The following is a 15,577-nucleotide window of genomic DNA, read 5'->3' on the forward strand; positions in this document are numbered from 1 at the left end:
GTGAAGAGTGAACAGTAAAGATCCCTGTACCAAGCTCCAGGGAAATCCTACTTGTGATCTTCCTTCTTCCTGATAATGCTCTGATATCTGTTAGACATGCTATTTCCAGTCCTTAGTAACCTAATAACTGAAGTTAATATTTAAGTTATATTGCAGCTTTGACATCCTGTCAAATGTCTTTACAAAATCCAGAAACAATTGCAGTATATGCTTGACTCATCATCAGTGGTTCTTTGTACATTATTATAAAAAGCAGTCAGATTACTGAAACAAGAGTACCTATTGACAAATACATGCTCATTCTTATAGATAATATTATCCTCGTCTATTCAGTTATGTATGCAATAAATTACTAATTTATTTAAAATCTTAACTACAGAAGAAATATGAATTGCTCTTTAATTTGACACGTCCATTCTACCACAGATGCCCTTATGCAGTGGCACTATCTTATTCTGTTTTCACTCTTAGGGACTGTTCCAGTTACTTTATTGAACAACTAGATCACTGGGAGTATCACTTCCCTAGCATATTCCCTTAAAACATGTGGCAAAATCCCATCCTGTTCCACTGTCCTTCTGGTATTTGGAGTACTTAGACTAATATGCTTAATACATCTTCTTTATGCACTCCTAAGCAGCCCCCCCCACCCCACCCCAGCTTTTCTAGAAATAAAACCATTACCTTAGATAAAATCATTATGCCTCGATAACAGTTTTCCTAGCCATAGAATTCAGAAGTGTTGAAGGCAAGGAGTGGAAAGAAATCTCGATCTTTTGACAGCCCATAGCAATGCCTTAGACATGATAAAAATTCCAGAAGACAAGGAATTCCTGTTAATAGAGAAAAAGATTGTAAAGGGGGAAATGGAAAGTATTATTATTTTCCAGACTGAGTCACAAGATTCATTGTGGGAGGTGAACACAAAGTCGATCATACCACTCCTTAAAATCATCCACCGTCTGCATGTTCACCACACTCTCAGGCAATGCATTCCATGCTCCTTCGACTCTCCATGCAAAAAACTTACTTCTTGCCCTTTTGTTAACAATTTTTTCTCTTGGTTATACTATAAATTAAAGATGCCAAGAAATTATATTCTTGGTTTCATCCTTTATTCAAGTGTAATCAAACAAAGTTTGTGTGTGAGGTAATTTTATGACCAGGCTACTTCTATGTAGAGGTTAATGACTTCACATCAGTTCCCTTAGTATTCCATAATGCAGTGCACATATCCTTATGGACATATATGATGTTATACATTATGGGAAGGACCACTACCCAAAATCCCAAACTGGTTTCAACCTTTATGAGGTCTCTTCATTGGGAGCCAGACCCAGAAGAGATACCAAGATTGAAGTAATGAAGTCATATTTCCATTTACAAGTAATCAAAAGGTGTCTCGCCTTATTATTAAAGATGCCAAGAAATTATATTTCTAAGACAACTGATATGAAGTTATTAGCCTCTTTATATAAGTAGCCCAGTCGTGAAATTATTTCATGCACAAACTTTGCTTGCTTACACTTGGATAAAGGATGAAACCAAGAATATAATTTCTTGGCGTCTTTAATTTATTGTATAACCAAGTGAAGAAATTTTCAACATTTTAACAACTTGTATATGGAGATATGACTTCTTCATTACTTCAACCTTGGATACAACTTCTGGGTCTGACTCCCAATGATGAGACCTCAATAAAGATTGAAAGGGACACTACCTAAACAGGTTTAGGTAGTGTTCCTTCTCATAATGCATAGCATTATACATCTCCATAAGGATATGTGCATTGCATTATGGGATACTAAGACAATTGATGTGAAGTCTGTATATACAAGTAGCTTAGTCATAAAATTACTTCACGAGGAAACTTTGTTTACCTACACTTGGATAAAGGATGAACCCAAGAATATAATTTCCTGCCTCTTTTATTCACCACACCTTTTGTAACTTCCAGGGATGGTCTCTCGTCCTTGTTTCTTTCCATCATCTACCATATGATAAACTCCTGAGTGTAACACAATAATAACCATTCAATAGCTTAAATGTCTCAATCATATCCCCCCCCCCCCCCCCCCGTTGCTGTCTGTCCACCAAACTCTGCAGTACGCATACCCTCATACTGTCTCTACACCCTCTCCAAGCTTATTTCATCCCCTTCAAATCTCACTGACTAGATCTGAGCACAGAAATCCATGTCTTGCTGAACAAAGCTTTATACAATGGGACCAGCACACTTTTATCTCTCATGATCAATATTTTCCTTAACATTGCCGCAATTCTCTGAGATGTCTTCACAATCTTTGTAATGTGACCTCAGAACTTTAAATCTCTGTTCATAGTCACCCCGAGATCCATGGCTTCCTCCATTTCTTCCAGTATAATGCCACAAAGTGAGCACGAAGCATCCCATCTGTGGATCCCAAATTTTAAAACCTTACATTTAGTTGCATTAAACTGACATCCTCATGCCTTTGCTCACCCTTCAAGCTTACTCAAATCCTTTTGAAGAGCCAGAACATCAGTACTATTACTGATAACCCTCCCAAGCTTCACCTCATCTGCAAATAACTGAACATCTCTCTGTAGTTCCGTGACAATATCATTTACATAAAGTTTAAACAGCAGTGGTCCCAGGACTGAAACTAAACCCTCTGGTACTTGAATTGTAACCTTCTTGCTCCCTGATACTTCTTTCCCATATATTCTCTGATATCTTTCAGAGAGCCAATCACTAATCCAATCCATTAACCTGATATCCAGACTCATATGGTGCAACTTAAAAATCAACTTAGTACTATCAGAAAAAGAAGCTGCTGCAAAAAATGAGAAGAAAATTTTGGACAAGGGAAAGAGAAGATAAAGAGAATGTTGGCCACTTTGAAGACTTTTTCAATTCAAAGTGAAGGAAACAATTCATATAATGAACAAGTCAAACCATCAACTTGAGAATCACGACCAAAACACGAAAGAAAATTATTGTTGATGATATTGGTTTGCTAGCCTTGACATTGTGAAACTTAGTGATCATGGCAGATGTTCAGTTGAGAACCTGGGCTATGACCCTGCAGAATATAACCTCAGTCCTTCCTCCATTTTTCTGACAATGTATAAAAAGTAGAAAGAAAATTACAGGTCTAAAAGCAGAATTTAAAAGGATGTATCAAGGAAATATATATTTCCTGATATATTTAAAGGAGAGTCTCCATCGCTCAGTAGTTATACACCTCTGTTCAAAAAGAAACCGAACTTTTCGAAAATAGAAGTAACTAGTGGCGTCACCTGTTGTATCTTTTTGTTGTCGAAAGCAACAACCTTCATTAGTGTTGGTCAACTGTTTGACATTGTTTCATTGGAAGCTGAGTTATAGTGCCAAGAGTGACAGTGTGTTTTGATGAACGGTCGGAAAATGAGTTTCAAACAGAGAGCTGCGATTGACTTTTGTGTTAAACTTGGTAAAAGTTTTACCGAAACGCATGAAATGCTTCAAAAGCATACGGTGATGAATGCTTATCCCGTATTTGAGTTTACGAGTGGTTTAAACAATTTCAAAGTGGTCGTGAGACGCTTGAGGATGACAAAAAGCCGAGCTGTCCAAAAACTGGACTAAGTGAAGTTAACATCCAAAAAGTGTGTGATTTCATCAAAGAAAACCCAAAATCATCCATGAGATTGATTGAAGATGAATTGGGGATTCCAAAATCAACTGTGCACAACATTTTGACTGAGAGTTTGGGCCTTTGTAAATTGAATTCACGATTTGTTCCCCACAAGTTGACCGATGACCAAAAAAATGTATCAATTGAACACTGCAAGGACCTCATTAAAACTGCTCGTAAGGAGTCAAACTTCCTTGAAACGATCGTTATTGGCGAAACATGGTGTTTTTGAGTATGAGCCCAAAACAAAGCGCCATAGTGCTGAGTGGAGACCATCAGAAGAGGGGCATCCAAAAAAAAAGGTTGCTTGGAGAAGTCAAAAGTAAAGACAGTGATTTGTTTCTACGATTCCAAGGGCATTATCCACAAAGAATTCATTCCACCTGGCCAAAGGATCAATGATGAGTTTTATCTCGAAGTTTTGAAGCGATTGATAGCGAGAATTCGTCATGGCATGAATATCGTGATGCAGTTTTGCATGGTTCATTATCATGCAAAAGTGACGATCTCATTGTTCGAACATTGTGAGACAATTTTTGAGCAAAAAAACAAGTTTGTGTGTTGGATCACTTTCCATATTCACCTGATTTAACACCCTGTAATTTCTTTCTCTTCCCCTGACTTCATTTGCCGATGAAAGGAAAGCGACACGACACCATTGAAAATGTTCAAGTGGCAGGAACCACGACCCTCAACAGTATCCCAAAAACCGATATAAAAAACTCATTTAGCAAATTAATTGACCGTGCCAAATGCTGTATCGAAACTGAGGGTATTGATTGAAATAAATGATTTGAATAATTATAATTGGCCTGTGTTTTATTTTCTATCAAAAGTTCGGTTTCTTTTTGGACAGAGGGTGTAGATGAAGCCCTTTGGTCGGAAAGACCTGGGTTCAATTCCTGTCAGTGACATGCAGATCCTTTATCTGGTCTCTTTCGATGAAAGGTGAGTTAGTCGGTGTTATATGGAGGTAGGATTTTTTTTCACCTGGATACTCGGTTTTTCTTCCTCCAGAACAGGCAAACTGGCCCCGTGAACACACTCATCTACAGACACACTGGGAGGCATAAGGCCAACCACCTTATCCTCGAGACAATTGCAGTTGTAAAAATAAAAAACCTTGACACCATAAAAGGTAGAAGAGGAGGATTAAGAAAGAAAGAAAGATATTTAAAAGATATATATCAGGGAATTTCTGATTCAGTTGAAGGAGTTGATCAACTGCTTGTTCTAAAACTCTCATCTGAAATGGATGAGCACATATCACAAGCAGATTTTGATGCTGCATTTGAATGGGATATCTGTGACAAGGTTAAATGCATGTGCTTTGACAGGATCTCTGCCAACACTTAGTCAATAAATGGAGTTTTGAAATGGATGCAGGAAACTGCATCCGTTTGGAATGAAAAATGGACAAAGATCTGTAGGATTGCCGTGTCATAACTATCTTGGAATAGTTCTGGAATCTGTTGTACTGCTCTCAGTTGTACTTTCCACAGGCCCAGAAATACTTCTGTTCAAGAGGTTTTAAAAACTGTGAACATCCTTAGATTATTCCAGCTTCCACGCCAGATGAACTGCCACAATGTCTCTCACTGACATTGCTGGCGAGATGATTACCTTCACCTAGAATGTTATTTAATTAGGGGCAGTATTAAAACTGACCATCACAATTCCTCAAATAGGGTGGCTGATCAACCATCCTAATCTTAAACAAGAATGGTGGCATAAAAATGCCAAGAATTTGGATTGCACACATTCAGCCCATGTAAGTTCATGTTGCGTAGACTTCTGTGGGAATAGGATATTTTTAGTACTATTTCTTCCTATATCAAACCCACAAACAAAGATGTCAATTAGAAACTATGTTTTTATTTCAATTAGTTTCGTGAAATATTTTATTTCACTACATCAGGAAATAACATGAATAAAGTAAAAACTAGAAAACAAGTAATATCAGTTAACTTTTAAATAAAAATATCTGAAAATGAATTAAAGATACCAAGAAATTATATACTTAGTTTAATCCTTTAACCAAATGTAAGCAAACAAAGTTTGCACCTGAAGTATTTTCAGGACTGGGGCAACTCATGGTAAAGGTGGTATGACTTCACATAACTTGCCCTTAGTATCCCATAATGCAAATCACATCTCCTTGCAGATATGTATAATGCCATGCATTTTGGGAAGAGTCACTACCCAGACCGGTTTTGACCTTTATTGAATGTTCAAGTACAGGTCAAACTCCAAAAACTCAGTTTTGTTCCCTTCAGTAACAGGCTCACCATGCCACTGAGAAGAACTCTCAGAACTGGTTGGCTCCACATCTCTATCGCCAAACTTTATATAGTTTCTACTATATTCGGCATGAAACTCTTTGAGTTTCTTATTCGGCAAAGAAACGATATGGGATGTAATATCCCTTAACTTAAACATGGATTAAACTAAATTTATTATGAGAAAAATGTTGCTCTCTAGCTTAATATTAACATATCCTTTAATGATTCATGACAAATAACAGGACTCTAGCTTTGATGTAGTAAGGTTTTTTTTTTTTCCACTTGAGATTAGGAGATCAGGCCAGTAGTGTTAACGGTTGACAAAAGTGTGACTTTAGGATACTCTATAGATTGTAATGTAGCTTGTTTCTTTGTGTGTATATATATATACACATTTTGCACACACATATATATATATATATATATATATATATATATATATATATATGTGCATAATCCAGATGATAACCTTGATATGAAGGCTGAAATGTAGACGGATTATTTTGGTTTATGTTAAACTGTAGTTTTACTATAACATGGTAGTTGTTTCCATGCTTTTTTCTGAAGATGAGAAATATCATTTTAGATTTTCACAGATTTTTTTTTTTTATTATTATTATTGTGAAAACAGTGAGCAGCTGCATCATACAAAATTTAGAACATTTACAATTTGCTGTTTTTAAGAAGGACCCTTCTGATTGGTGTAATCATTTTGTTAATGCAGAAAAATATGCAGTTTTCTGTTATGTGTTTTGTTATATGAAATTTTTCCTGCTTCCCTTCTCAGAACAAAATTGTATTTTATTTCTGAACTTCACTCTCTTAATGTGACCTTGTCTTCTTCTTCTCAATGATGTGTGCACTATCCTCCATAAAGATCTCTCTTTTCTTTAATCCTGTGTTGTATTTTAGCTTTAACCACTTTGCTAGAAATACTAAAAATGGAATCAAAAAACAGGAATCAATTTGATTTCTGTTTTTTGGAACCCTAGTCCCTTTAAATTGTAATGGCATTCTTCTCTGCTGTGTATTCGTTAGGTACTTTCTTTTCAGTCACAAAAGCAGTTTACATTGATGTGAATACAACACATTTTGATGAAGACCCTACATGTTAATTTTTTGTTTCAGAATTTGTCCTATAGTGCATCAATGGTTTATACTAGTGTGTAAAGTCATATAAATGCTTATGCATGGTTACAGAACATCTGAAACAAAGCATGGAAAACATTAAATATTACGAAAAAGTGATTTTTGTTTTTCATTTATTTTGAACTAATTGTTTGTTTTGTTTTATTTCATATTTAAATTTTTTTATTTTATTTTATTTATTTTCTTTTTTCCTTATCAGCATTGATTTACCTTCAGTTTTCAAAGCAGAACAGAATCCAGAATGGAGGTTTGTTTTTCATTTAAATTTTATTCCATTTCAGATGTTTGCATGACATACGCTTTTTTTTTTAATTAAATCAAGTTTTAACTTGAAATACAGGCAGTTCTCACTTTACGAGTTCCCAGGTTATGAATTTTTTTTTCCCTCAAAGTATCAATAAAAATGAAACTATAATTTAATAGCAATAAATAAATGATAAACATTAATAAATATGGTATGTATATGTGCAGCTACACAGTGCAGTACTACTGTGCATGCGTTTGTTTGTCTAGGCAAATAAGAGCATCTCATTGACCTCACATAGCATTAAACAGTTATTGCTGACATGGTTGTGTTGCTATTCATTTTCACTCTCTTTTTTTAATTTCAAATTTATCCTATTCATTAATATTGTATAGTATGCTTAAACATAGTAATAGATGTGATGTTAATAAAAAGAAATAGCAAAGAGGAATAATATTGGAAACAAAATATGAGTCCATATGCAGTGTGAAATGACTGTTTGTACAAAATATTACTGAAGCTCTTTAACTGTGTGTACTCTCGTACATATTGAAATTGTTACTTTAACTATTTAACCATCTTTTTAATAGTGTAAACTCTTGTTTTGTTGAACTTCATTTGACATTACTTTGGTCAGATTTCACTGTTGAGAATGTAACCTTATTAAAATTATTTTATTTTTATTTATGTTTTGATAACAACAGAATTATAAGGAATACCTATAGCTTCCAGAGAATATTCATTTTATAAACCTGGCACTTAATCTTGTTAGGTTTTATCTATTATTAAATATTATATGCAGATAACTGTTTATATGTAATCTATTTGCTCTCCTTTTTTGAAGTTTTATTTCTTTATATGTGTCCAAACGTCTTGGCCTTATTATGTTGATGATGGCAATAAGTTAATGCATCATGAGTCAAAGTAGTGACTCTTAAGGGCAAAATAATACTGTAGAAAGGTAAACCAACTGCTGTTATTACAAGAATCATTAAGTTCTAAATTTGATCTACTGTAACTTCTGTTCTAGGTTGGATAATATGATCCAGCATTTTTGTTTGAGAGGTTGACAGAAAACAGCTTCTATAGTATTAACTATTCATCTGAATGAAATATTTCAAATAATTTATTAATTATATCTGTGTTATCCAAATATTATTTCAGTTTCAGTATACACTTAGAATCCATGTTTTTATTGACATATTATTAACATTGTCTTCCATGGAGTTAAAGGATTTATCTTGGGAGGTCCATACTCTCTTATGCAAAAAAAGATACTCAAACTGTGCCTTAAATCCATTCACAGTTTCCACATTCAGCACACCCTCAGTTAATGCATTCCAATCACTCTGCATGCAAAGAACTTGCTTCTCACTCCTCTGTTCATACTCACCTTTTACAGCTTCCAGAAACAGAGAAAATCTTCTCTGCATAAATTTTTAACAACCCTTCACCAACTTATGTCTCAATCATATCTCCTCTCCTTCTATTCACAAGACTCTGCAGCTTACGTTTCTGGACCCTTTCCAATACATTCCCCCGAAAAACCAGGCAACCAGATCTGTGCATAGTAGTCCATATGTGACCTGATCAAACCCTTATAGAAGAGAACCATAACCTCTTTGTTGCTGCATGTCACTGACTTCCTCATTATTGCCATAATCCATCTATGTTCTTACAGTTTTAGCAACGGTAAACTTCAAGTCTCTGTCAGTCATCACTCTCAAATCTCTGATTTCTTCCACTTACTTCAGGATTTCTCCATTACTTGTATACTCCTGCATCCCAACTTTGCCTATGAAATTTCTTCAAGACCTTGCACTTTGCAACATTAAACTGTTAGCTTCACTTATTTGTCCATTCACATAGTCTATTCAGATCATCTACAAGTCGACAAGGTCTGCTCTCTTCTTCTCATAGCTCTTCCCTTTAACGTGTGGACAGACTTATGTGTTCGTCGAACATGTTGTTTATTATTTTAACGGTATAATAGAACACAGAGACTAAGTAAATAATTAATTTATTAACTAGATGCTGATATTTCGCTGGTATTATAACCAGCATCTTCAGAGCACAAAAACACTGTTTGTCACAATACGCGAGACTAAAACAACATGGTGTACTTCAACAAAACTGTAGCAGCAACACAAAGACTAGAGTCCTGATTTTGGCGCCCTCTATCTGAAAAAAAAAAAAAAAAAAACGCTATCATATATTACTAGAGTCCTAGAAAAGTGCTAGTTTTTTCTTAATATGACTGTCTCCCAGATCTTCGGCAAGTTAATACAGCCATATTTGTTGAGATTTGGAGTGTGTTTTAGGGCTTCTGTCGCCTCTAAGAACAATCTCTCTGATTTATATGGGTTTCTGTGTAGTACTTTTGTGTTTTTCCAGTTGATCCTGTGTGCAGGGGTATCCAGAGCATGATCAACTGGAAAAACACAAAAGTACTACACAGAAACCCATATAAATCAGAGATTGTTCTTAGAGGCGACAGAAGCCCTAAAACACACTTCAAATCTCAACAAATATGGCTGTATTAACTTGCCGAAGATCTGGGAGACAGTCATATTAAGAAAAAACTAGCACTTTTCTAGGACTCTAGTAATATATGATAGCGGTTTTTTTTTTTTTTTTTTTTTTTTTTTTTTTTTTTTTTTCAGATAGAGGGCGCCAAAATCAGGACTCTAGTCTTTGTGTTGCTGCTACAGTTTTGTTGAAGTACACCATGTTGTTTTAGTCTCGCGTATTGTGACAAACAGTGTTTTTGTGCTCTGAAGATGCTGGTTATAATACCAGCGAAATATCAGCATCTAGTTAATAAATTAATTATTTACTTAGTCTCTGTGTTCTATTATATCGTTAAAATAATAAACAACAAGCTCTTCCCTTTGTTTGAACTAATTTTTTGTTTTGTTTTATTTCATTTTTTTTAATTTTTGCATTATTTCTGCTTTGCATTATTTTATTTTATTTTTATTTATTTATTTAATGTTGAGCCCATACACGAGAGGTTGGTTGATCAACCTGTTAGTACCTTGTATGGGTGACCACGCCAACACATTATACACAAACAGCTGCACATCCCCAGTTAAGCCAGTCCCAATATCATTAACATACAAGTTAAACAATACTGGTCTCAAAACAGATTCCTATGGCACTCCACTAGGGGCTTTCCTGTTTTGGGATACAACTCCTCCATACAACCTGTTAATATACCTATCTGACAACTAATCATTTGTCCACCTCATAGTCTGTTATCCCTTCTGTTTCAGTTTAGTTACCAGTTTGTCATGTAGCTGCCTATCAAAGGCCTTTGAAAAATCCAAGTATACCACTGTATAAGCATGTCTCTCCTTAACAAACCCATGCTGACCATCATAAAGAATGCTGCTATTATAGTACGCCCACAGATACGAGACCCTTCGACACTTCTGCGCATGTCAAAAGAAGGAGAATCCATTCCGATAATAGGGTAATCAATCTGTATTGTGGGATGAGTGTTTATTAGAACAGGTCAGAAAATTAACTTCTCTTTTATGATCTAATTTTTTGTTATCCCAAGGGGTCATCCCTCCTGGATTTTGAATAATGGTGTGGCTAGTAGTGGGTGTGAGAACTAGACTTTTTGCTTGGAGAGTTGTAAATAAGTGGAATGGGTGGCAATCACAACTAACATTCCACTTGTTAGTTGTGAGTTCTTTGTCTGTTAATAGGTTCAAAGAGAGGTATGATAGATTCCGTGGATAGTATGGGTCTCCCACAATAAGTCTTCAGACTCCGTGGAGGTGCCCATACAATAATAAGAATAAATAAATACAGTGCAATTCTGCAGAATTCTCTGCCTCAACTGAATAACTGCTGTAATCAATTTGGTTTTAAAGCCAGCAATGAAATTGCAATGAAAATGGACAGAAACATTGGAAAAATTTTGCCAAAATAGATAAAATAATTTACTTGTTCTACAGTTCCACAATTGATTTTTCGATTGTTTCTGGCAAATTAAATTTGGAAATAGACAGTAGAATTAGCAAAACTGCTATGATAGGAAGAGAACTGAATACATTTATATGGAATAAGAGAGAAATTAGTCAGAACACTAAATTAACTGTATATAGGACACGGCAGTCAAAGTGCTTAACACTTTGACTGCCATGTGCAACAAGTGTGCCTCACACATACACTTTCAGCTAGAACCATGTGATACGTATCTGTGTCACAGGTTAAGTTGTTATTATTCCCAGTGGCCTGTGACGATGGAAAAAAAATTTAGTATTGCGGCAGTTAACATATTAAACCAACTTTAACTGATGGATCTGAGAGCTGGGCTTGAAAAAAAACACTTGATCATAGCCTGGTGACCACATATAAGCTCCCTTAATCTTTTTCAGGACTCTTATTGTGAACAGATTGAACAGATTGCATCATTTACAGTATCATATTAAAAATTGAGGATATTAGGAAATAATTTGACATTGTTAGCATTCAGGAATGTGTAGTACAGCAATGGCAGGTTGGTCACTTAAGCAGAATGGGAAAGGAAAGGTTAGAAAAAAACAAGTGTTCTTTGCCATATCAGCTTACTATCACTGTAATCCAATGTCTTGCTGCCATGTGGTGTAACTTGTGTACATCCAGAAAGTAGAATCCTGGTAGTTTTCATTCCTTTGGCCTCTGCTTCTGCATGATGGGCAGTCCTGGATTGGCTCAGCCAGGATTAATTATCTATTGGGCTTGCCTGCAAGGTACTGTTGGCACTAAGTTCAGGTGTTGCACTAAGCCTCCTTCTCCATGCTTTGGGGACCGGGCCCAAGGCTTGCTGTGGTGCTTGTGTAGTGTCTGAGATAGCCCTGTCCCATTTCCAAGTGCAGTCATTGCTTGCCAGTCAGTGGCATCCATGTGTGACTCCATGGTGGGAGGGGAGCTCTGGCAGCAAACTGAACCCTTCCTCCCAATGAACACTTCTTCATCCTCTTGTTTTTCAGGGCTCTGAGCAAGTCTCAACTAAATTCAGAAACCAAAGTACGAAACAAAAAAAAAAAACCAGAAGCTGCAACCAGTACACCACTGTGCCTAATTGTACACTCAGTATGTGATCATCCAATTCGAAAAATGTCACCTTTATTCCGAAGGGTTGACAGGATCTCCGAAATATGTAAAGAAATTGCATTCAGGAGATATCATTCTTGAAGCAGCTACTGTAGGACAATCAATTACTCCCTGTAATATCTGTTGGGGAATACCAGTTGCAGGTATCTCCACAAAACCTTAAACTTTTCAAGAGGCGTAATATCAGAGTGAGACCTCCTTGATGTTCTTGATGAAGAAATATTCTCTGAACTTAAACATAAGGAGTGTCATCCATAATCCTCATACATAGGGATAGGCATCAGGTTCTTACCCAAAACATCATCCTTACTTTCAGCAGACCTAAGCCACCGACATCTGTCCAAGCAGGATATCTCAACTGTCCAGAAAGACTCTACATTCCAAACCCATTACGGTGCTTTACATATCAGAAATACGGTCGTTTCATGTGCCTGTTGTGGCTCTACCATCTGTGCCCGGTGTGACATTATGATTGAGAATGATTAAGAGCAAAACTTCAAAATGCTCTAACTGTGAGGGGGACCACCCATCATACTCTCGAACATGCCAAAGGTGGAATGATGAGAAGGCGATCGAAAATATAAAAACAGAACATTAAGTCACTTATCAGCAGTTGAAAAGGCAATATACTACATTAGTAGCAACAACTTCTGTTAAACTTCTCATATGCTTAGAAAGCAACTGCAAAGAAAGTGTCAGTTGCGATGTTGACAAGATGTTATTCCCATCTTCTCACAACTACAAGATCCCTACCCATGGAGGAGTCACTGAAAGATATGACTTGCTCGTTATTTTCTTTGAGTGAATGAAAGAGAGAAATCATTATGTTCTCACTCCTGAAGTTATATCAAAAAGTGCCTTACTACATGAAAATCTTTTTATTAAATGAATAATGGAAAATTCACTCAATGGATCAAAGATATGCTTCTAGACCCTTTATTAGATAGCCCATCAGCAGATAGCATGAATAGATAACATACCACTGCTTGCCCTCAGGGAGATATTAATATGTTGAGTGTCCTAGAGATAGTAGAATTGACAACACCTTGGGTATTTTTCCAGAAAAAGAAATAACGGTTATTGGCCATCCACAATCCCTGAAAAAGAAAAAAAATCCAAAGCTAATGAAAACAAAACTCCTCATCATAGGAAGCCAGATTATACCACCGAAAAGAAATAATGGAAACATTTCTACAATGGAATTGTCGTAGATTCTGACAAAACAGATAATATGAAAGCTCTGCAGAAGTATAAGCCAATATGCTTTATCTGCAAACCATACCAATTTGGTTTGAAATAAAGGCTTTCCTACAAGCACTAGAAATAGTTGTAGACAACATTGCTCAGATGCCACTAAATCTACTCCACAATGGCAATTAAACATGCCAGCATATAGCTTTGCTTTCAGCAGGCCACTGAAATTTTCCACTCCTGTTGTCTATCAGAACTCTTTAAAGTTCATGAACTGAATATTCTGATTTTCTGCCTGTATACACAGATGGTTTAAAATCAGAGGATCTAGTGGGATCTTCTGTTGTCTTTCCAGACATACCGCATTGAATTCTAATCAATAACTGCAGCATGTGGGGATGGATATTAAGTTGAAGTGGATTAAAGGGTGGTTGATGGAGAGATATTAGAGAGAGTAGTTTATTCAGTTGTAGAGGCCAGAAAAGGCCTGTGACTAGTGGCATGCCACAGGGCTGTGTTCTTAGGCTGCTACTTAATTTGTACATTAATGATATAGGAAAGTATCTGAGAGGATAATGTTAAAATTTTGCTGGATGATTTGGATAGACTGGCAGGTTTATCCAAATTTTGCCGATGATGCAAAATTGGGTAGAGTAATAGTTAAGATGATGTTAAAATTTTGCAGGATGATTTGGATTGACTGGCAATCTGGGCAAAGGAGAATGGATATCTGTTTATTGTGGCAAAATGTAAAGTTATGCATTTTGAGGTGAAAAGATTTGGTTATGTTAGTGGATAGAGAATTAAAGTTTAGAGGGCACATAGCAAAAGTGGCTAAAGCAGCTCATCGGATTACTTGGTTACTGAAGAATACTTTGATGAGCAGAGACAAGCAGGTTATTATTCCTCTTTATTGAACCTTGATAAGACTCCATTTTGACTACTGTCTGCAGATCTGGTTTTCTTGCCTATGAGGAAGAGGTGGAGAGGATCCAGAGGTTAGTGAAGTTGATAGCAGGTCTATGGAACTAATCTTATGAGAACAGGTTGAATATTTGTGGGTTATAGAAATTGGTTGACAGGCAGAAAACGGATGATATGATTGAGACATACAAATTACTGAAGGGTTTTTTACAAGATTAATACAGAGGAAACTTTTCAGAACGGGTCTAGTGGTGGGAGAACTAGGAGCCATCCTTGGAAACTGAACAAGGGTGTTAGAACTAGATTTTTTGCTTGGAGAGTGGTGAATAAGTAGAATACGTTGGCAGAGTCTGTTGAGGGTGCTATGACTGTGAAGGAGTTCAAAGCAAAGTATGGCAGATACTACGATGACCCCTTGTTCTCCCACTACTAGACCTGTTCTGAAAAATTTCCTCTGTATTAATCTTATAAAAACCATTCAGTAATTTGTATGTCTCAATCATATCATCCCTTATCCGCCTGTCAACCAATTTCTGTAACCCACACATATTCAACCTGTTCTCATAAGATTAGTTCCGTAGATCTACTATCATCTTGGTCACTCACCTTTGAATCCTCTCCACCTCTTCCTCATAGGATAGTGTTTGATAGTGCTTTGCATGATGTTTAAGGCCTCCCTCGATGAGTCTAAGGATTTCATGGATAAGCCCATAATAATACTATACCATTTTAATACCTTGTGCTTTATTTATGTTTTATAAACTTTTTATTGTACAACATGACAGAATTTCATGTCGGCTGGGGCGTTGCCTGGTTAAACAAGGCCCCCGTTGTTTTCGCCGGGGAACCAGGGCAAACAGCGAAAAGTCAACTACTGGAACAAATCCTAAAACTTACCCCAACTCAACATCACCAGAGTTAAAGATCGGTACTATCAACATAAGAAGCCTGAATGGCAAAGAAATGGAGCTAGCTGAGGAATTAGATAAGTACCAGATCGACATAATAGGGGTGACTGA

The 15,577-nt window shown here is 36.3% G+C and overlaps 1 protein-coding gene across 4 annotated transcripts in view; it reads left to right on the plus strand.

The window, feature by feature from the left end:
- The window catches only part of LOC150099115 (coronin-2B-like), a 565,643-nt gene that overhangs the window by 67,715 nt on the left and 482,351 nt on the right, over window positions 1-15,577 (plus strand). For 2 of the 4 annotated variants that reach the window (XM_090404925.1, XM_090404926.1), the window contains exon 2: window positions 7,290-7,337. The exons of the other annotated variants lie outside the window; for them this stretch is intronic. In XM_090404925.1, the coding sequence (XP_090261051.1) occupies window positions 7,332-7,337 (6 nt within the window). In that variant the 5' untranslated portion in view covers window positions 7,290-7,331. The remainder of the gene's footprint in view (window positions 1-7,289; window positions 7,338-15,577) is intronic. 4 annotated transcript variants of the gene reach the window in all.

The sequence above is a fragment of the Typopeltis vanoorti genome, chromosome 15 (genome assembly GCF_054136105.1).
Source record: "Typopeltis vanoorti isolate ZY-2024b chromosome 15, IOZ_Tvanoo_1.0, whole genome shotgun sequence".
In the NCBI taxonomy this organism is placed as follows: domain Eukaryota; kingdom Metazoa; phylum Arthropoda; class Arachnida; order Uropygi; family Thelyphonidae; genus Typopeltis; species Typopeltis vanoorti.